Source organism: Sphaerodactylus townsendi, linkage group LG03, assembly GCF_021028975.2.
Source record: "Sphaerodactylus townsendi isolate TG3544 linkage group LG03, MPM_Stown_v2.3, whole genome shotgun sequence".
Lineage (NCBI taxonomy): Eukaryota > Metazoa > Chordata > Lepidosauria > Squamata > Sphaerodactylidae > Sphaerodactylus > Sphaerodactylus townsendi.
In genome coordinates this window covers 27,285,767-27,307,158 of record NC_059427.1, presented here as the reverse complement: position 1 = coordinate 27,307,158, position 21,392 = coordinate 27,285,767, and the positions used below count along the sequence as shown (strand labels likewise).

At 44.8% G+C, this 21,392-nt stretch overlaps 1 protein-coding gene across 1 annotated transcript in view; it reads right to left on the bottom strand.

Moving 5' to 3' along the window:
- Positions 1-11,319, bottom strand: part of PTPRG (protein tyrosine phosphatase receptor type G) — a 703,641-nt gene extending 692,322 nt beyond the window's left edge. Inside the window, exon 1 of the mRNA XM_048487318.1 lies at positions 10,489-11,319. Coding sequence (XP_048343275.1) covers positions 10,489-10,573 — 85 coding nt within the window. The 5' untranslated portion in view covers positions 10,574-11,319. The remainder of the gene's footprint in view (positions 1-10,488) is intronic.
- Positions 11,320-21,392: the final 10,073 nt, after the last annotated feature.

Here is a 21,392-nt window from a genome sequence, read left to right as displayed (position 1 = left end):
TTAATATGAAAAAACACAATGCCATTCATTCTTCAAGATCTGCAGCAGCACCAGCAAGTTAAAAAAAAAATTAAAGCTAGTCTTTATGAAATGCTGCATAATTAAAACTCCCCTCTCAACAGTTTTTAAGCAAGAATATATAACCATACAGAAATACAGCTGAATCACAGCTTAGTGTGTACATAGCAGCAATTAATAATATATTTCTCCATAATAAACCAAATAGTGTAGTAACTTAAAAGCAAACAAAAATTAGAGTGGCCTATAATTACTCCCATTATGGGCTTCAGCATATGAAAGGCCAATTTTATTACTACACCCTTCCATTTAGAAAATCTATACAGCCCTCACAAAAATAGATATTGCGTACCTGACACGGTTTACAGCAGCCGACATGGAATCTAACAGATTAAACTGAATCTTGATCATCTCAATCTGTTTTATCTTTTTTTAAAAAATGAAAGCTTTAAAACTGCCATACAATTTCCCCAAAAATAAATGAACATACATATATAAGACTCAAGAGGAAATGCCGGAGACGTATAGCGGAAGAATGCCTACATTCCAGGTCATATAGTTGACATTCTAGTAGAGATGTTTAAATCCTTTACACAGAAAATGCATATTCCTGGATCAGGATTAGGTGGATCACACCAAGCCACGATCCTTAGTAGCTTTTTAGGAGGATCCACCACTAGTGGAACTGTGGAGAAGACAATAATGTCACACATTCCTCTCTTCATACACACGCTTGAAGGAACAGGGCAATAGTGAAGTACGGTCACTTCATGACAGAGCAGATTTCTTTTTTAGCATTGGGAGAGCTCCTCCTCTTTCCATCATGTGACTGAGATCATGTCAGTTCCTCTCATTCCCTCACACTTTAGTGAGTCCCAAGTCTTAAAAAAAAATAAGATCACTGTTTTGTGGGAAATAAGCCATCACACCACCCTGACAGTACAATAGCACAACATCCCAGTTTATACCCTGCCTGAACATCTAAAAACAAGGCATGAGGTTCCCCTTTATTCAGGTTTTGCCTTGTTCAGGTGGTCAACCCATTTTATTGCTCCTTTCCGTATATCTTTACAAGATCATTTGCCACATTTGTTTCACTTGCATTTTATAGTTAAAAGCACACTGAAAGAGGAAAAAAACAAGGTCTAGCTTCTAGGCAGTGTGTTAAACTTTTTATGCAACGTCTAATGCATTTCAGAAGGGAAAAAATTACGTTTCCAGACACTTATTTGTCAAATTCACACTTGACATTTTTATGTGCCTCACCAACGCATATAAAGCTTTTTCCTCTGTCTCTGCTACTAATTGGAACATGCAAGGCCTTCAGAAGAAAGGCAGAAAGCATAGCAAAGAAGAACAACAGCCCACAGAGTAGAAGCAGTGGGGATTAACTTTAGGGGGTGCCCAAGGGAAAGACAATATTCAGACCTCATAGGAACTGCAGCTGCCATGCTCCTACCGTCCCTTCATTAAACTGTGGTCAGAACCTCTGTCTGGCGGTAGAAGTAAACTTCACCATGCCTGGACTCAGGCAAATAGACATAGGAATTCAAAGTTTCTAAAACTGGCAAGCTTTCAATTCCACTTCATGAGGGGAGAGATCTTGCGAGCACAGCGCATTTGTGTCCAGTGTGGACAAAGAGGTTTGTTGTGATGTCTTAATGTAGTCAAATAATAAACACAAGCCAACAAGGTAATGTTAATTAGCAGTTGGAGGGAATATGCCCATCCCACCCTCAACAATACTCACCTTCCTCCATTACCAGGATTTTTCTCCTGGGGGGGTTACACTTGATATTCCTCAGCTTTGCAAAAATGAAGATCACAATAGGGGTTTTTTTTTGTCTGCTTTACAACAAACAATTGTGTTTCAACTGCAGCTTGTGACAGAGCTAACTACTAAAGTCTATATTTTCTCAGGAAGACCATTTTCATACCAGTAGCACTTGTTTGGCACAATTAAATATATCTGTTTTTGGCATCCACCATATTTTAATCTAATTAAGTCTGTATAACACTGCCACACTAAACACAACTGGAACTTTCCCCCATCACACTCTGCAACACTTTTCCCCACCGTCATACACAAATGGATGCCTACACACACTTAAACTCTGCAACACCCAGTCTGAAGAAGAGCTCCAATAAACTGGAAGACTTGCTTGGCATACTGTGATATTTTAGTTAGTCATCAAAGGATATTGGCCTGTTATTTTTTCATGTTTTTATGTAGTTGACCAACAGGACCACCTGCGACTTTTATCTAGATTGTTTGTACCAAGGCCAGAATGCTACATGATAGTCCTAGCTGGTATCAGATTTCTAGAGTTGAAAACCTACATCATGTCACAGTTGGTTTATGGTGCCTGTAAGATTTTAAAGGCTTGAGACATTCGGAGGTGGTTTGCCATTGCCTGCCTCTGCATAGTGATCCTGGATTTCCTTGGTTGTCTTGCATCCAAATACTAATCCAGGCCAACCTTGCTTAGCTTCCAAGATCTAACAAGATCTGATTAGCTTGGCCCATCCAGGTCAGAGCAGTTTTAGTTTAGCTGCCTATAATTCCCTAATCATTAAAAAAACCCACAAATATTCAGCTCTTTGAAGAAACACATTACACACGCACAAGTTTCAGCAGTTACAAGATATAGAACTATCCATTCCAACAGCTAAAATAAATGTTAACTTTCTTGAGACAAATACCACATTTAGCACATAACACACGAATTCACTCAGAAGGTTTCTTATAAAAGACAGTTTTCTAAAGCAGAAATCTTGTGCATTCTTACTGGGAGATAAGTCTCACGGAACACAACAAGACTTCAGAGAAAACAGAGACAGGAGAACACTGCACAAGACTTAAGAATACAGATTCCCTTGCAAAGGAATTTCCAATAGCCCTAGTACCCCAATGGAGAAAGCCTTCCCTTCCCCATTAACCTCTTGCAGGGAATATTCTTTAACTAAGCCCTTACAGTGTGCCTAGCCACATAAATCCTGCCAAATGCTGAAGTCAATGGCCTTAAAAAGTCAGCAGGATACATATGGCATTACTAGACACATTAAGTGATCAAATGCCTGGAATGTTTTGATCTGTATATGTGTGTATTTTACTGAAATATAGTTCAGACAAGTACTTTGTAGCCCTTTCAACATAGCCATAGCATACTTAAATCAGAACTAACATGATTTCCAAAAGCCATCTGCAAGCTAAGTGGGACTTTGAACGTAACATGTAGAGTCTTAGAGCGACTTTTTCTTCCCCTTATTACTGAACCCAGAACGAGACTACAAAATGTGCAATTTTTGAACAAAATGAGGGAGTTCAGATTAAAAATGTGTATGTAAACCTAAAAGATCCTACTGATGGAACCAAACATCTGACAGTTTGTTAAGCATTTCTGAAGTTTAACAGGCAATGGAAAAGAAACATATTGCCGCAAGAGAAACGAAGAGGGAGGATTGTCTGGAATAAAGTTTTAAAAGTCCTCCTGATTTTCGGGGAAGGCAGAAGCAAAGTGGGGGAAGTGAAGTACAGCCAAAAAGATGTCCTGCTTGTACTGTTCCTTGCAAAAGCCCTGTCTGTTATTATATCCAGATATTGATCTTTTGATATGTGAACTTAGAGAAGCAGGAAGGAGCCGGCAGAATGGAGGTGGGGGAGGAGGGGAAGGAGTGCAAAGCGGAGTGGGTCGGCTGCCTGTGGGCAGAGGGCAAAGTTGCGCTCACTGGCAAATCTACCCACTCCAGCAGCGAAGCAAATTAAAAGTTGTGCTAAAAGTGGTATCGTTTGCCACGGAGAGAATGGAAAGTGAAAACAGGGCTCCAGAAAACAGGCCCATACAAAAAATCTTGCTGCAATGGACATTCATCGTGCAGCAAGCATATTGTGCATAATCAACCAATGTAAAATTTGTTGCTCAAACCTGTTCGTGGCAATATCAGAATGCAGCCCAGAACTCTGCCACCAGTTCCACAGTCTGTCCTCCATTTAGCCTGTAAACCTCAAATATTCTCATTCTGCTTTCAGATATGCTGGAATCCCTAACCATCACCTTCCCCTCCTCAAATATACCTGCTTCATTTACAAATATGCTTGAAGGTTTCAGAAGCTGCACACTGGAATCATTAAAGGTAAAACCAGCTTCTATAAACTTGCTAGCAGATACTGAGAAACTCTCCCCTCAGTTTTTTCTCTGACGCCTGCCAGCCGGCTCAACTGCCACTGCCTAAGAGACGAGACATTTGACATTCTTAATCTGCAAGGACTTCATTAGACACTTTCCAATGTATCAAGTACATGGGGTAGGAGGGAGCCATTCAGAAGTAAAGCCGCCATTAAAATGAGAGTAGCGTTATCTCCATAAAGCCATAGGACTAACGCAAGGCTTGGAGGGCCCTCTCCTGTACACTCCATATTTTCTGAAAGACAGTTAAAGCAACACAGAAAAAGAGGGGGGGGGAACCTAATTTACAAGCAAGTTTACAGACAGACTTAAATCTTTCATGAATATTAACAAGGAGAAATAAATTAGACTATTTGCAAGCTGAAGGTTCTTTCTGAATAGAAACACAGATACAAAAAGTCTGCCTCAAAAAGTGTATGCTGCCTAATGAGAAATGTAGACTAATGAGAAATTTAAACCTTGACCAGCCAGAACTTCTAATTAAAACACACCTGCCTCTGGAAGGTATATTGTGTTCTCAAGCATCCAGTTGGAAACCCCAAGATAAAAGTTACGAAGTGGTTCACACAGTCCCATGAGCAGTATTTTAAACCCACAAATGTGAGCCTCAATCCAGCACGAAACTGAATTCATACAAAACTTGAGAATTCATTTGGCTTGAGGTAAAGGTTACAGCAGTAGTTTTTTCCCCTAATGCCGGGAATAAAAATCTTTTTAATACCTTGGTTTTATTATTCTGTAAGCTAACTCAGGTGGATTTCTAGACAAGCAGCTTTAAAAAATTTTTAAATATAAAAATACATCCACCCAAACAAAAGGGATGCACAATATGGGTGCCATCCCTTTGACAGGAAGTATTATACCAAAACAAATAGGTTGCATAACATATGGTTTGTTGATTAGGAATTTTTATTACAAGTCAAGGAGGAGCTCTACCAGCCAAGTTCAACATACTCTGACAGCATGTGCCAAGTTGTCTGTGTTCCTTCAAAAAAAATGCCTTAAATATGCTAAATTAAGCTCTCAGTCTCAATTACACTGCACATATTTCCCCACACCCAAATAATTGCCAATACAAAACTATATAACCTATCTTTCTCCAAACATATATATAAATACACAGACAGACATATACATACACACACACTGTATTTCCCCATAAATGAAAAACTTTAAAAAATTGAAAAACAACCATGCTCCACATTTCAAATGGATTGGGGAGAAAGACGTCTCAGAGGAAAAAAAGGTGATCACAGGTCCACAACTGAAAATAGATTATGAATATTCTGTCAGTGCAATACATTTAGGTATCCAAAATGGTGGACATAACTTTGTCATATTTCAGCCTTGACTGTAAGACAGCCAATCTTTATTTCTTCTGAGCTTGCAAGTCCATATTTGCCTTTGATCTTAAGGCAGGGGAGAAGAACACAGAACGGCTGTGGCACAGTGGTAGATAGAGCATGCTTGCATTCAGAAGGTCCCATGTTCAATTTACAGTGAAAAGGACCAGGTGGTAGATGTTGTGTAAGAACTCTGCTTAAGGACCTGAAGAGCTAATCTGAGTAGACAATACTGACCTTGACGAACTGATTCAGGATAAGGTAGCTTCATGCGTCCAGCATGGGGAATGAAATTTTGTAAACCTTCCCTACGTCAGCTGACTGGTGCCAATAGGCAACAGATTTATTTATGAGTCGTCAGTCTTTTCCAATCATTCTGACTTATTCACTCTGTACGGTTGCCAATGGCTGCACTCCTGAACATCTTGCCATGCACACATAATGCCTATTTACTTAAATAGGCCACATTTTGCTGAGCGAGTTTTGTAGTCCATTTGCAACTTTGGTTTGTTTACGGAACTCACCCAAATATCACCTCCTCCCAAAGAGAGAAGCTACGAAAGTATCCAAGACTGGCTTTCAGAGTGACCGTTTCAGGAGTACAGTCATGTATGTACTCATAACTTTCATACAAGCATGACCAAAATAAAAAACAGTTACATTTGCAATTTAGCTATGACTGATCATCGTATATCGTGTTTAACTATCTGCCTTTTCCAATGTGCAGCTGACCTCTGAGGAGCACACCAGGGAGCATTTTATGTAAGTTGTGAAGAAAGACAAAGGATGATGATAACATTCAATGGTGAAGTCAGGGGTGTGAGCGTTATGAAAGCACACCCTAACTTCGCAGGCAATCCTTTGATTTCTTCCCCAGTTTGAAGCTTGGAATCAGCTTATTCACCAGAGGGAGAAGAATCAATTGCCATGGAGAGCAAGTTTACAGGGACACACACACAACTATGAAGAAAGTTCCAACTTGTCACAGTATTCGAGTTCACTTGTCCCAAAATGTGTCAACTTCATTTTTGAAGAAAAAGGGTGGAGCACCTACGTATGGAGCTACTTTCTAAAGCAGAGCACGACAGGACCAACTTGACCACTTCTGGTAACACTGACTGGTAACAGCTTTCCAAGATCTCAGACATAACCGACTAATGGTAGGCGCCATTCCTTAAACCTGGAATGTTCTAGATGTGGATTTAGTCATTCACTTGATCTTTTACACTGTCTCTCCAGGAAACCTGCCTGAGCCAGCATACAAAATTAAACATAAAACAGAACATTAAGTGTTATTCATTAAATTCCTTTTAACTCAAGTGTTTTATGCTTCGGCTGGGCTTTCTGGATTTCAAGTTTCCAAGTTAAAAGCGCTACAGGAAATTTTAAACTTGATTCAAAGCCTTGTTCAACAGAAATGACTGGCCTGACATCTAACGGACAGCAGAGTAGGGGCCAGATCAGCCTCAACGGAAAGGGCATTCCATAAGCAAAGGGTCATTATAGAAAAAGGCCTGTCTTTGGTTGCCACCTGCCTCACTTCTGAGGGGATGGAGAACTGGGTCATGAGATAGATCTTAACAGGCAGGCTTACGCTGGTCTATGACTACAATAAAGACTAACTGACTGACTGGACAATTCAAGTACTTCAAGTACTCTTCAAGGAGCAGCAGTGGCATAGTGGTTAAGGGCAGGTGTACTCTAATCTGGAGAACAGGGTTTGATTCCCCATTCTTGAGCTGTGGAGGCTTATCTGGGGAATTCAGATTAGCCTGTACACTCCTACACAGCTGGGAGACCTTGGGCTAGTCACATTTCTTCTGAGCTCTCTCAGCCCCACCTACCTCACAGGGTATTTGTTGTGAGGGGGGAAGGGAAAGGAGTTTGTAAGCCCCTTTGAGTCTCCTATAGGAGAGAAAGGGGGGATATAAATCCAACTCTTCTTCTACTACTACTTTTTCCCCCAACCCATTTTGAGCTTCAAAGGTAAGAACCAGCATTTTGGATTGTGCTTGTATGATTCACCAGTGTAAGGTGCCTCAACTAGATCAGATTTCTTTGCATGTTATTAGTTATCCATCTGATCAGCCACCATCCAAGCCAGTCCTTGCAAGCACCAACACAAGGAGAACAGATAAGACAGGTAATGCCCAAGTCTTATCAAGTCTGAACTCTACCAAAAATAAATCCACAACTTTTACAATAGTGTCGTATTAAACTTACATCAGTGCTTGTTTGCTTGAAGGCCTCCCCACAGCCTGCCTTCAAGATGTAATTACTGTACAATATATATCCGAATCAGAACGAAAGGCTTCACTTGGAGGGATGAAATGGAGGAGAAATCAATACAAGGAAGATAAATGTTTCTTCCCAAGAACTGCAGAATTTTAAACAGACAGTAACTTAACCCTCTCCCCTTCTCTAGATTTTTTTTTTAAATTGAAATACAGCTGAAGGATCTGCTAGGAAAAAAAAGACCATATCTGACTGAACTATTTGTGTGGATGTCTCGTTTCGGATCTTTAAAGTTTTTAAAATCTCTCCCACACCCCTCAACTTTTTATTTCAACCTATAAAGTGATCCGGGATAAAAATGGCACCCAAAAGGTCAATATCACAAAACTTTCCACTTTTAATTATCGCCATAAAGAGCGACTAATAAAAATTATTGAAAGCCTAATAAAACAAACCACAGCAGGAAGAACAAGTTGCACATTAAGAAGTCAGTAATGGAAGATGCACAGGGGTGGGGGACAGAAGAGCAGAAAATGTACCCAAGTGTTTAGCCGAATTGGTACTTTATGGGGGGGGGGGGAACTAAAGCACAAAAGTCTCTACAGACTTAGTAGGGTGCAAATCTCCTTGCATACATAGGGCTGTAATACATATCAGTTTCTCTGTCCTCGTCTGAATATCCCTACTTGTCTGGAAAATATAAGTGAGCTTTAAAGAAAAAACAAAGAGACACACACACACACAATAACTAACAATCAGGTACCAGACTGTATGGGTTTTCTTCAGGCAAAGGTGTTAGCTACGCACTGCCAGCCCCAAGAAGACTGAGGCTGGAAACAAGATATTTTCCATAAGATTTACATCTTTGGTTGTTTCTATGTATTTCCCCACAAGTTTCTCAAACACTCCTTTGTTACAGCTTCAGGGCTAATATTGAGCTGACTTTCTTTTCTTTTTTAAGAGCAGATGATAATGCCATACCTGCAATACAGGGGTGAGTTAATTGTAAGTACAGACCATATCAAGACATCTGTGTGCCTGTGCTGGGGGGCTTTTGGGACATACACTGAATGGAAGGAAGAAAAGTCAGAAGCTCAGCAGTGCCTCTATTGGTCTAGATATGTTATTGAACAAGGGGGGGGGGGGGGAGAACACATACACCCAGAGAGATATTCCCTCCAAGGTTCCCTGGCATTTTTAACTTTCCTTCAGGCTCAGCCTACGAAGGCGGCAGTGACTGCTAGGGCGGGAAGAGGGAGAGAGCAAGTTTGCCATCTTCTGCAACTCCTAGCAAATACTGCCTTTAATCAACGTTTCTCGACCCGCGCTATTAACATAGCATGCTGAGGAACAGAAGAATCAAATAAAAGAACAGCAGCATAAGAACATTCCTTGTCTTTGTCCGGTTTTCCCGAACTGCCAAGGAACTGGGAGGGAGGGACAAGCAGGCTCCGTAATTCTCACTGATCCAGCACTGGGCTGGTTTCAGAATCCCCATCCCCCTGTCCAAAAATCCCTCTTCCTCCACCCCATAATATTCTTGTCCATCAAGGTCAAGAACACGATGCTCCCCAGCTGGCTGTAGCAAAGGTGAGCAGACCTGCTGCAGGTGGAAAGGCGGAAACAGTCAGCACCACCAGAGAGATGAGTAGTTGCCAAGGGATCGCCGGTTTTATTCCACAGCCAGGTGGCATGGATGGAGTGCCACGCGTTATGCACACACAGCCTCTGGCTTGTGGTAGGGAGGCGCTCCGAACCCTTCCCCACACACACTCCGCTGGCATTCGTACCCTGCGATGCCCAGGCTCTGCCTAGGGAAGCACTGCGCCAAATCTGAGAGCTCTCTTGGCAGGAGGAGAGAAAGGCTGGAAAATGGAAGGGGGATTCCTAGCCACTTCCCCCTGCTTTAAAAAAAAAAAGGAAAGGGATTGGGAAAGAAATGCAAACCAAGTATGGGAGCCCAGCGGCTTCTCTGCAATTCACAAGATGCTAACCAGGGGAGGTTTTTTTTTTTTAAGGGAGGGGGAAAGCATGTGGCTGCCGAAAGGGCAAATCTGAAGAGTCAGACCAAGGTACCCAGTGGCAGTCCCATTAGTCTCTCTCTTACACACACACACTGAGAAAGGAAGAAGCGGAGCCGGCAGCCACAATCCCATTCACTCACTCGGCAAGGAGGGATGGATGGATGGGAACCCAGCAGGGCACTGTTAGCACAGCAGGAGGGATGCTCAGCTCCCCTCGATGATCACAAAGGCTAGCAGGGATGAGGGGCTGGTGGTGGTGGTGGGTGGGGGGGGGGGGAGATCAGCCAGAAGTTGCACAGAGTGCTAATGAGGTTGAGGGGGGGGGGGATCTCCAGGGTTTCAACCCTGCCACAAGCAACACACCGGACCCACAATTTCCCAGTCCAAACTGGGTACCGCTCCTGCCTTCCCCAGAAACCAAGCTTCCCTTGTGGCAAGGCAAACAGCTATCTTCACAAGCCCCACACGCCTTCCTCAGGAACGAGGATCACACACGGTGGACATCTTCCTGCCCCTCCAGAGCAACGTGGGGGCCACAGGCCACAAACGAGGGCGCCCGTCCGGCTGCGTCCAGCCCCTCCGAGGGGGCGGGAAGAGCCCTGGGGGCTTCCTCGGGGCTCCTCGCCTCCCCTCCCCGGGCGGGATCCATCTATCCCGCGTCCAGATCCCGCTGCCACTCACCGGGGAAACACACCACGTACTGGAGCACGGAGGCGGCGATTTTCAAGAACAAGATCCAGCAACACGGTTGCAGTAGCCTCCGCATGTCCGAAGCCGCACATCGAAAAAAAGCAAAGGGTGGGGGGAGTTCTCTTTAAGCGTGTTCTTTTTTTAAAAAAATCAAAAGGCATCCAAAAGGAAAAAAAGGGGGGAGGGAGCGCAAAAAATTAATAATAACTTGCAATTGCAAAAGTTGCACGCCACTTCAGTCAGAAACAAAGCGGGGTTTCCAAAAAGAGAGCCAAAAGGCTACCCCACCCCCCCGCCCCGAGTCCACCATCCAGCGGCGCGCGCAGAGCCTTCCCGGTCCCCCCTTCCTCCTGGCCCCGGAGTTGGTCCCCCGGATGCGCCCGGGGGTGCACGGAGTTCAGCAGCAGCCCCGCTCCAGGCCTCGGAGCAAAAAGCGGGAGGAGCAGGGCGGGCTCGCGATCCCAACTTCGCGCTAGCCCGCAAAAGCCACCGGAGCAGGAGCGCCTGGGCTAAGCCCGGACCCCCTTCGCCGCCGCCGCCGCCGCCTCTTCTTCTTCACGCGGGCGGCTTCTCGCCAGGCCGAAGGGGAAGGGCATTTTTGCACACACGGTCCTCTCCGTCCCCTCTCCTGCCCCGGCGCGGCCGCTCAGTCCATCCCGCGGCTGGAAGTTGGGGCTGGGGAGGAAGCTGGCGAGGCGCCGTCAAGCAGGAGCCGCTGGGCGCGCTCCATTCTGCCATGCAGGAAGTAACATGCGAGCCCGGAGCCTGGCGGAGACTTTAAAGCGGCGAGGGAGAGGGAGCGGAAGAGGGAGAGCGAGCGGGAGAGGCGGCGGGGGCGCGCGAGGGGGAAAGCGAGGGATGGGGAGGGGGGAAGAAGGCTGGCCGGGCGCGCCCTCGACGCTCTTAAAGCGGCAGCGCAGGCGCGCCTCCCCTCTAGCAGGAGGTGTGCGAGAGAGGGGCGCGCGCTTTAAAGGCTGCTCCATGCACTCTATACCGGCATATGCATGCACACACACACGCAATTCTTAGACGGCTCTTCCCTTGCACCCGAGTCACGTCCAGCAATTTCCCTCCTAGTCAAATGTTTATCTTTTGAGGGGTTAATTTGCACACAAGCTCGTATATGTCTTCTTTTGAGCAGGTCTCCCTTCTTGCCCCACTACGTATAGTAAGTCCAGCCCAGGTAGCACCGTGCACCCAACGCTCTTTCATTCATGTTCCCCTTTAATTCATTCGGGTTGCATGGATTTGCAGTGTCTGCTGCCTTTGCAACGCCCACCGCGAGGGCTCTTCTTTGCCGTGGTCCCCCCTACTTAATGCAACCTCTCGTGCCCAAATATATGACTTGTCCTTTTGCGCACTCGCAAACTTTGTTGCCTTGCGCGCGCGGGCTCCGGTATTCCCTCCCACACATCTGCATAGGTCGGTTTTCCCCCCACGCCTCTTCTCGGAGCTCCGCACGGACCTTCTCACACGCCGCGAGCATCGTCCCTTTCATTCACACATGGAAAGACGGGGGGGGGGGGGGGGGGGGGCAAATACTTCAGATCCTGCATGCACATACACGCGCAGCGACTCTCTCGCACTCACACGCGCCCCTCTCCCTGCGGGATGCGTGCCATCGCAAACATGCATGCTCACTCACAGGCTGACGGATCGGATCCCTAATCTGCAAATGAACCCTGCGCCGTCATCCTCAACACACACACACACACACACACAGAGAGACTCCGATTTCTGCACGGAGAAACCTGCGGATTCATTCCCAGCCCTACTGCAATTGGGCTGGCTGCATATTTTTCCAATTTCCCGACAGCAGGGGGGCTTCAAGCAATATCGATCCATTTAGCGCCGGGGCCTCTCTAACGAGTGAAATGCAATCGCCGGCATCGCGCGACATGTTTTTATTAAGCGGCCCTAATACCATCAGGCATCATAAAATAACGCAGACATGGGCTTACTCAGACGTATGCGTGCGGTTGACTGAATTTAAAACAAACCCCCCAAAAACAAAACCAAACCCAGGCAGGGTCTCTTAGAAGATCCCAGGATCTGAGTAGTGGCTGAGAGGTCAAAAAGAACCCATGGCTGTGATCAGGCTGAAGCAAAGCCCAGAGGCTGGGGCTGATCTCTGGCAAGATAGGAGGGAGAGATTTCCTTTTTTCGCCTGGGCGTTTAAATAAAAAGCAAACCGGGAGAGGCGTTCTGGGGAAATGCCTTATCTGTAATGAGTTTTGTCCCTTCCTTTCGACTGGGAGATTTTATCTCGGTTTTAGTTATACCAGGAACAGTATTTTGCCTTTATGCTGCTCTAACTAGCGACTAGGAGCCTGGTTGGGGTTTTTTTTTCTTCTTCTTTTTTTCTGGCGAAATGTGTAATTGAGTCAAGATAATTTGGCATTTGTAATTTTTTTAAAACAGCCACTCTTATCTAAATTGTATCTGTTTGAAGCGCCTTGTACTTACTACACTGCCCTCAATGCATACCGGGGCGTGTGTTTCTCGTTTCATTTAGTTCTTTTTGCAGCTTGGCACAAATTATTCTTTTTTTGAAAAGAAAAACACAAATGATTCAGGCTGAATCCAGAAATCCCACAAAATATGAGCAGAGAAAGTATTTTTTAAAAAAGATACTTTGGAATGGAACATAGTCAACACTTGCCTGATTTTCAAGTTTGTTCTGAACACTGAGTAAGTTAATGACCTCCACTATGACCATAAGTTAATGACCTCCACTATGCATGAGGTTGTCTTCCATCCCTTTCATTACCCCTCCAAGCGAAAAATCCCACTATGCCCACATCATAAGCTGGTGTATTTTCACACATGTCACTAGGGTGCAGTCTTATGCACACTTCCTTGAAAGGAAGCCTATTGTACTCAGATGACTTTTGAGTAAATATGTTCAAGATTATGTTGGACTGATGCAGTCCTAAAACACTTGGGAAGTGATACAGCTCAACTTCACAGGACTTGCTTTTGTGCGTACATACTTAGGATCTAACATTTACTACAATTTTTTAAAGCTACCAACCTGAAATTACATTGCTAAAAGATTTACTAGTAACCTTTTAGGCGCCAACAAGAACCAGAAAGGCTATAGATCTGTTTCTCACTATTTCAATACAATCACCTCAAATTTTGTGCCTAGCTGTCCTCTTGACAATAGTTCAGGCTCTGAGAGCTTATCAGCCTGAAGTAGCTTACTGATCTGAGAAGCCTCCCAGAGGCGTATCTAGCATGGGATAAGACAAGACAAGTGCCCTGGCCACCATGCCTCAAGGGGTGCCAGCCAGCCCTGAAGCCTCTGGGAATGACTGCCCCCACCCCCAAGCTCCATGTGGTTCAAGGAGGTTCAGCGTTCAACTGCACACCTGCAAATCCATGTGGAGTTCAAAGACAGGGCACAGTTAAACAGTGAACCCATGCGGCGTTCAACTTGGCTCCCCAAAGTTCATGTGGAATTTGGTGGGTGGAGCACACCTGTTTGACCTGGCTGGATCCAACTTTAGACTGCAGGCTTTGACCCCAGCATCAAAATGAATGCTTAGTCCAACCAACTCCAGCTATATTCTGCTGCCTCTTTCCCCACCCCAGCTCCACCTCTGGCCAAGCGGAGTTTGGGGGCGGAGTCAACAGTATAAAGCAGGAGCTGGTCAGACCGAGTGTTCAGTTTGATGTTGGGCTCAGCCTGGCTGGCTGGGTTGACTTGAGCTTTAAACTACAAATCCTGCAGTTTAAAACTGGACCTGGTAAGGCTGAGCCAAGCACTGAACCGAGCACTCGGTCTGCTGGCTCCAACTTTGTAGTGGCAGAGCCAGGAGTATAAAGCTGGAGCTAGTCAGACCAAGTGCTCAGTTTGATGGTGAGCTGGGTGTGGTTGAAGCTGGAAGCCTGCAGTTGGAAACTCAACCCAGCCGAGCCCAGCATTGAACAGGTGCCCCCTGCCCCTGAACTCCATGAGGAATTTGGGGGCAGGGCAGGGCAAGCCACAGTGCTTGCCCTGGGTGGCGTTTTCAACAGATACACCGCTGAAGCATCCAAACATCTTCTCCATAACTTCTGATTGACTCGTTGCCTGGCTGTTCATATCAAGGCTTGCAACTAACAGAATGGCAGCAGTTAGTGGAAAGATGGAAGAATTCTAAGATGGCTGCTGGGAAAGTGTCTGCCTCTCTGAACCATGCACTGTTTAGACCAGGGGTAGGGAACCTGCGGCTCTCCAGATGTTCAGGAACTACAATTCCCATCAGCCCCTACCAGCATGGCCAATTGGCCATGCTGACAGAGGCTGATGGGAATTGTAGTTCCTGAACATCTGGAGAGCCGCAGGTTCCCTACCCCTGGTTTAGACCAAAAGCGGGCTACTCATCTGGAGGGCAACAAACATTCTTTGCCAACATATAAGGGCTCCAAAGAACCCGCTGGCAAGAAGGTGTCCATTCTACCTCTGCATCCCACAGAAACTCTTCATGCACACCAGCGTGCCTCTGGACCCAGCACGTACTGTGGGAAGCTTGACAAATGCCTCGCTGCAAAGTCATTAAATAATACCACACGTTACTTACTACTCTCATTACAGAATTTGAAAGCCTGAGTCATTCCAAGATTACAGCCTAGCATATTTGCCAGCGAAAGGATTGTTTGTTCTCGCTACCTTCGCTTTGCTTGCAAGTCTGTTGAATCTCCCCCCATCCACCCACACTGGTAGCTTATGACAGTAAACAAAGAAATTCAGAAGAGGCAAAAAATAGCACAAAGCCATGTAAGTAGAATGGCAAATCTATCAAAACAGGTAGAGACACCTTAATGAGCAATTCAATTAAGGGCACATCCGTCACTTCAGGCCAGACTTTGTTAAAGTTGGCAAGACATAGTTGAACGGGCCACTCCCTTTTCTAGTTCCATATCTGTCACTCATTGTCTTGGTACTATGAGTGTGCTTTTTTTGTGCTCTGCGTATCTGATTTTAAGGTGACTCTGTTCCTAAAGACCAGAGGGAGGCAATGGGGGAAATTATCCTGTGGTTCCTGAGCAACCATACAATGTTTATTCGCACCACCCTGAACTGCTAGCATTTTAGCAGAGACTCGATGAGAAGCAGGTAGTCCTAATGAACTTGATGCTTTAGACGCACATCTGTCTGTCTAATGATGTGGGTGGCCATATGTGATCCTGGAGGAAATGAGATCAAGGAAGTGTAGGGTAAACAAAGCACAAAACCACAGTTCAATCTCAAGTAAATCATCCCTAAAAGATCAAAGCCAAGTAGGTGGAAGGAATCAAGGGAAAACATTGTCAGGCTTGATCACCATGGTTAGTCAGTCATAAGTTTGCGAGAGGCAGGGAAAAGAGCAAGATTTTAGTGTTTGAGCAGACTCCTCCCAAGTTAGGATTGCCATATTGACTGGGTTTTACCCAGATTCTGGGCATGCCACTTCACAGCCATTTGGCCCATTTGCTGACCAAGATTCCCACCTTTCATTTGAAAACAACAAATTCCCAGGCCTTCTGGTGCCAGAGATAAAAGGCAAAATACAAAGTTTTTTACTTGGTTTATACCCTGGAAACAAGCCCTGTTCTGCCTTCCTTTTTTCTATCCAATAAAGACACAGTCCTGGTTGTAACTTTCAGGTATAGGCAGCCCAAGGGACTGCTTTGCTTTCCTGGTGTCAGTAGGGCCTATAGCACATGGTAATACCATCTGTACTTTTTTGTTTCTTAGACTGTGGTGTCTAGAAGTAAGTAATTTTAAGGAAAACGTCCTGCAGCACATCTCAGAAAGAAATGGGGGGAATCCTTTTCAAGGGCTGCAGGGAGGAAATAGCAATCTGCATTACAGTATTTTTAAAGCAAACTTAGCCCTAACCCTTCCCCACGGTGGCTGTAGGATCCATCCAGGCATTTCCTTCAGAACCCTAAAATTCTCTCTTCAAGTCAGAGATAAGGAAAACTCTAGATTAAAAGGGAAGGCCCCATGGATCCCCTGAGTTGAGCTGGGAGTGATCTTGACACCATCGGGACACCCCCCTTTCATCTGGGGATTCCTTCAGTCCAATGTTTTGTTATGAGGCATTAATAGATAATGAAGTCCTTATGCTTGGTTTGCATAATTGACAGTTTGTACATTACGCACACCGCAAAGCGGGGTCGTGGCAAGTGGGGTAACGCCCAGTCTTACAATAGGTTTATTACTGGAGAGAATCAAGACCCTAATTCCTCCCTTGGGTCTATCTAAATCAGAGTACTTGCTTGTCTTGAGCAGGTTTGAAACTCTAGACTGTGCCTTCTCTTGGTTGCTTTCAAGAAAGTCCACTGTGTCTTGCTTCCTTTCAGTTCTTTCAGTCTTTGTCTAGTTCTAATTACCATTAAACTTAACTTGTGCTCTATGGACCACCATATATCAATATGTACGTCACAAATATTCCAGTCTCCAACTACCCTTGTCACCTCACTCTGACTGACTGGCTAGAACTAAAACAGGGGATTGCTGGATAAAGAAGGAAACTGCCTAATGGGAAATGTCTTAAAGGGACAGGGGCCAACTAAAATACCCTTCCTTAGAAGACTTAACAATGAACTAAAACCATGCTAACTATGGGGAAACTGAATCTTAATGAGGAAATAACAAAAGTCTCTGTGGGGGCATGACAGTGACTGATAAAATTAAGCATAGTAGTACAGTTTCTTATCACTTAACTGATTAATATGCAGGTGCCAGTCTAATGAAGGTTCTCGCTTGGTTGTGTTTGCAGTAACAATAGGAGTTCTCAGTAAAGGGGTGGGGAACAAGAGGGCTGTGCTTCACTCCCCCTTCCTAAAACCCATACTGAGTATCCTAAACAAAATAATTCAGTTTATAAGACAAACAAGGATATGGGTACAGCAGGTGTCAATTTAATCAGCTCTTCAGAACTCATTTTTCTTGTTATACAGTAGCACAAAGCAAGGACACCTTTGGTCACAATTTTTCAGAAGCTGTGGCAACACAATGGTTGAGAGAATATTCAGAGTATCTGTACAATCCTATGGATGTGCTCGGAAATAAGTCCTCCTACGAAACCTAAGAACATAAGAACATAAGAAAGAGCCATCTAGTCCAGCACTCTGCTACTTGCAGAGTCCATCTACTTGCAGAGTCCATCTAGTCCAGCACTCTGCTACTTGCAGTGGCCCACCAGGTGCCTTTGGGACCTCACATGCAGGATGTGAAAGCAATGGCCTTCTGCTGCTGCTGCTGCTTCCGAGCACCTGGTCTGCTAAGGCATTTGCAATCTCAGATCAAGGAGGATCAAGTAACCTGTTCATGTTACATGAACACAACACAAACCCGGCACATTCAGGCATATATTTACTTTAGAAATAAAACCAGGGACCAGTACCTGGATAAACACATGGTTTAGGTCACATGTTCAGCTGAACATGGATTGAGCATCATATGAGAATTACTCAACATTCATACAATGAAAAATCAAGTGCACGCTGTGCTGTGCACAGATTGTTTGTGTGTTCATTGTAATTGTTGAACTGGAATATTCAACAGAATTTACTCTCAAGCCAGTTGGACCGAAGCTTAAAAGAAATTTAATTTTCCTTGAGCAATAAAGTCGGGGGGGGGGGCCCTCCAGCATTTCCCCCCTTCAGAACATATTATGTTCAACAGCAAAGTTACTGACAAAACTACCATCCATGATCCTCTGAAGATGCCAGCCACAAATGCAGGCAAAAAGTCAGGAGAAAACTGGAACACGGCTATACAATCCGGAAAACCCACAACACCCTACCATCCATAACCCTTGTTCTCCAACACCTTTATTGTATGCCGCCCTGAGTTCTTTAGGAGATTTGGCGGGGTAAAAATGTAACTAACAAATAAATAAATAAATAATCCAGGGAAAATGGTGAACATCAATATTCTACCCCCCTCCACTAAGGTAAGTTTTTCTCTTAGTTGGGACGCCCACCTTAAAAAAACCTCTCCCATTCCAGATTTTTCCCCGTTACAGTGCTGCCTCCTGAACTGTGAAATAAGCATGTGTTAAAAAAAGCAGCAACATCTGGATTCAATCTATTTCTGTAAATGGAGGAGGGGGTACATTGAAACTTTAAAGGGACAGTACACTAGTTTTGGTAGCCAAACAATTACTCTGAGAGGATCCCTGATGGATCAGGCTTGCTTTCCTCTCCTATCTCCCTAGGTAAAAAGTAAGATTAACAGGTCTAGTTAATGACTCAGAGGAAGCCAGATGGTCACCTCCCTGCTAGGTTTGTCAACAGGGCTGCAGAAAAAATGTGCTGACCCTTTAATGGAGCTTTAATGCATGGAAATGGACAGCTGGAGCTTTTTATGGCATGGAGGTAAATGACCTCACCTGGTAAGTAGCAGCTCATTAAGTGAACGTTAAAGAAACAGGCCATTTTTCTCCAGTACGTTGGAAACTCTTCACCCTGCCAATGAACTGATATTAGTGGGCTCGGTTTAAAGGGATTCTGTAGGGCAAGATGCAGTGGGATGGATGGGGAAAACAAAGACAAGAGATAGAAGTAGAGTTGGGTCTCATAACCTGCTTTTCTCTACCTTTAAGGAGTCTCAAAGCAGCTTACAAACTCCTTTGCTTCCTCTCGTCACAACAGATATCTTGTGAGATAGGTGGGGTTGAGAGAGTTCTGGGAGATACTGTTTTCCCCCGAAAATAAGACAGTGTCTTATATTAATTTTTGCTCCCAAAGATGCGCTATGTCTTATTTTCAGGGGATGTCTTATTTTTCTGCTCCACAGCTGCATGCTCTGGTCGACGGGCATGCTTCCAAACAAAAACTTTGCTACGTCTTACTTTTGGGAGATGCTTTATATTTAGCACTTCAGCAAAACCTCTACAGCGTCTTATTTTCAGGGGATGTCTTATTTTCGGGGGAAACAGGGTGTGTGACTGGACCAAGGTCATCCAGCAGGCTTCATGTGGAAGAGCAGGGAATCAAGCCCAGTCCACCAGGTTAGAGTCTACTGCTGTTAACCACTATGCCATGCTGGCTAGGTGACTGAGTAGCCCCTGGACTGTCTGAGGAGGAAAGTAAGGAGGCAAACATGATGGGATTGATTGAGTTGGTGGGTCATCGTTCCATTTGCTCTAATGGACCAGCCTCCAATAGAAACCACAACATATCTGAGAAGCTCACCGACTGAGGAAGATTGGCCTTATTAGGCTTCCTTATTGTTTCCTTGCCAGGATAGTTTCCAGGAGCAACTAGGAACAATCCAGCAGCTGCTGGAGAGACTGCTCAATTTAGATTCAGCCAGGGATGATAACAATAGGTATCATCTATTGTTACTACCTTTCACTGCACTGTCAGGGGGATCCAGGCTGAGAAGCCCCTGATACTGCCCCACACAGATCTTTTGGCTGACTCCTAGTCCATTGTAAAAACCCAGTCTGTCCCTGTTTACTCATTTAGCCCCAAGTCACTTCCCATCACCCCACTGAGCTTGATTATCTTCTTGGGCACCTGAAAATACCAGCAGGCTCATAAATGCATTCTTTAACTATTTTATTGAACTTTTGTGCAGCCCTTCCCCTTATGGACTCAGGGTGGCTCACAACATATCAAAAATTACAGTATAAAACAGGGGGCAAAAAGGCCACATACTCTTCAAAATAAAACCATTATAGCTTTCTGCTTTCATTTTAAAGTTCCAACCACATTTGCGGAGCAACCCCTCCACTGAGTTACTCCAGTCTCCAAGGCTACTGAAATCCAGATGTTTAGATTGGAGCAACTCTGTACAGGATTGCATTTTAGAGAGTCTGAAACTACCTTACCTAAGCTTAGAGAAACACTATTCACAGTGCAATCCTAAACCAAGTTACACCGTCTTAAAGGCATTGAAGTCAAGAGACATAAAAGGGTGTAACTGTTTGGGATTGCACTAGAATTCAAAGCTGGAACCAGTGATGTAGGTATAGATTTTTTATGGGGTGGGTTCGGGGGGCAGGCTTAGGGGGTGGGGCCACGCTCCCACACGCTCTTGGGGCAATGGCCACGCCTCCCAAGCCCCTGCCCTTGCTGGACCCTGCCTGGAGGGGAGGGCAGAAGAGACTGCTGGCTGGCAGCCCGGTGGGGGTGCGTGCGTGGGCGGACGGGTGCAGAGCCCCATCTCCAGGCTGGGGCCGGCGGGGGCTGACATAGTAGTTATAGGGACAAGCTACTCTATCTAGATTCTAGAACATTGGATCCTGGAATTCTATCAGCCCAGCCCCGCAAGGAGGGCTGGCCAGAGTCTTGAGATCACATCCTTTGTGGTGCAGTTAACATGTAAATCAAACATGTTGTTGTGTGAGGAACTTAAATTGACTATCAAACTAATAAATCAATTCTTGCTCCATACTGTTATCTATATCTCCCACATTCAGGCCAACTGAAAATCCACAATGATGGAATTTGCCGCTCAGTTTGATAACTAGAGTCCTCATTGCTTTCATTGGTTTCATTGCCATTTCTCTGAGAGGATTGTTATAGGACCCATAATAATGTTGCCTCTCTTTCAGCTTGAAGGGTTACACAGACAGCTTTTGTTTCCATTTCTCTTTCCACAATCTCATATCCAGCAGAGGATTTGACACAGTTGATTTTCCCAATGTTCATATCTTTGTAAAACTGATGAGTTACATCTTCTGTTTAATTCGGGCTCTCAAAATAATGTACAACATGTAATGGAGACGACAACATGATAAAAAGCAAGAGCAGCACTGAAGCAGCCTAAAATTAACAAAGGAGCAAAAAGAGAACAACAGGAAATCAAGCCAGTCCTGGTCTGCAAATGCACTTATAGATAGGAAGGTTTTAAATTGGTGTCTACAACTAAGCAGGAAGGAGTAATGGTACAATTCACAGTGAAA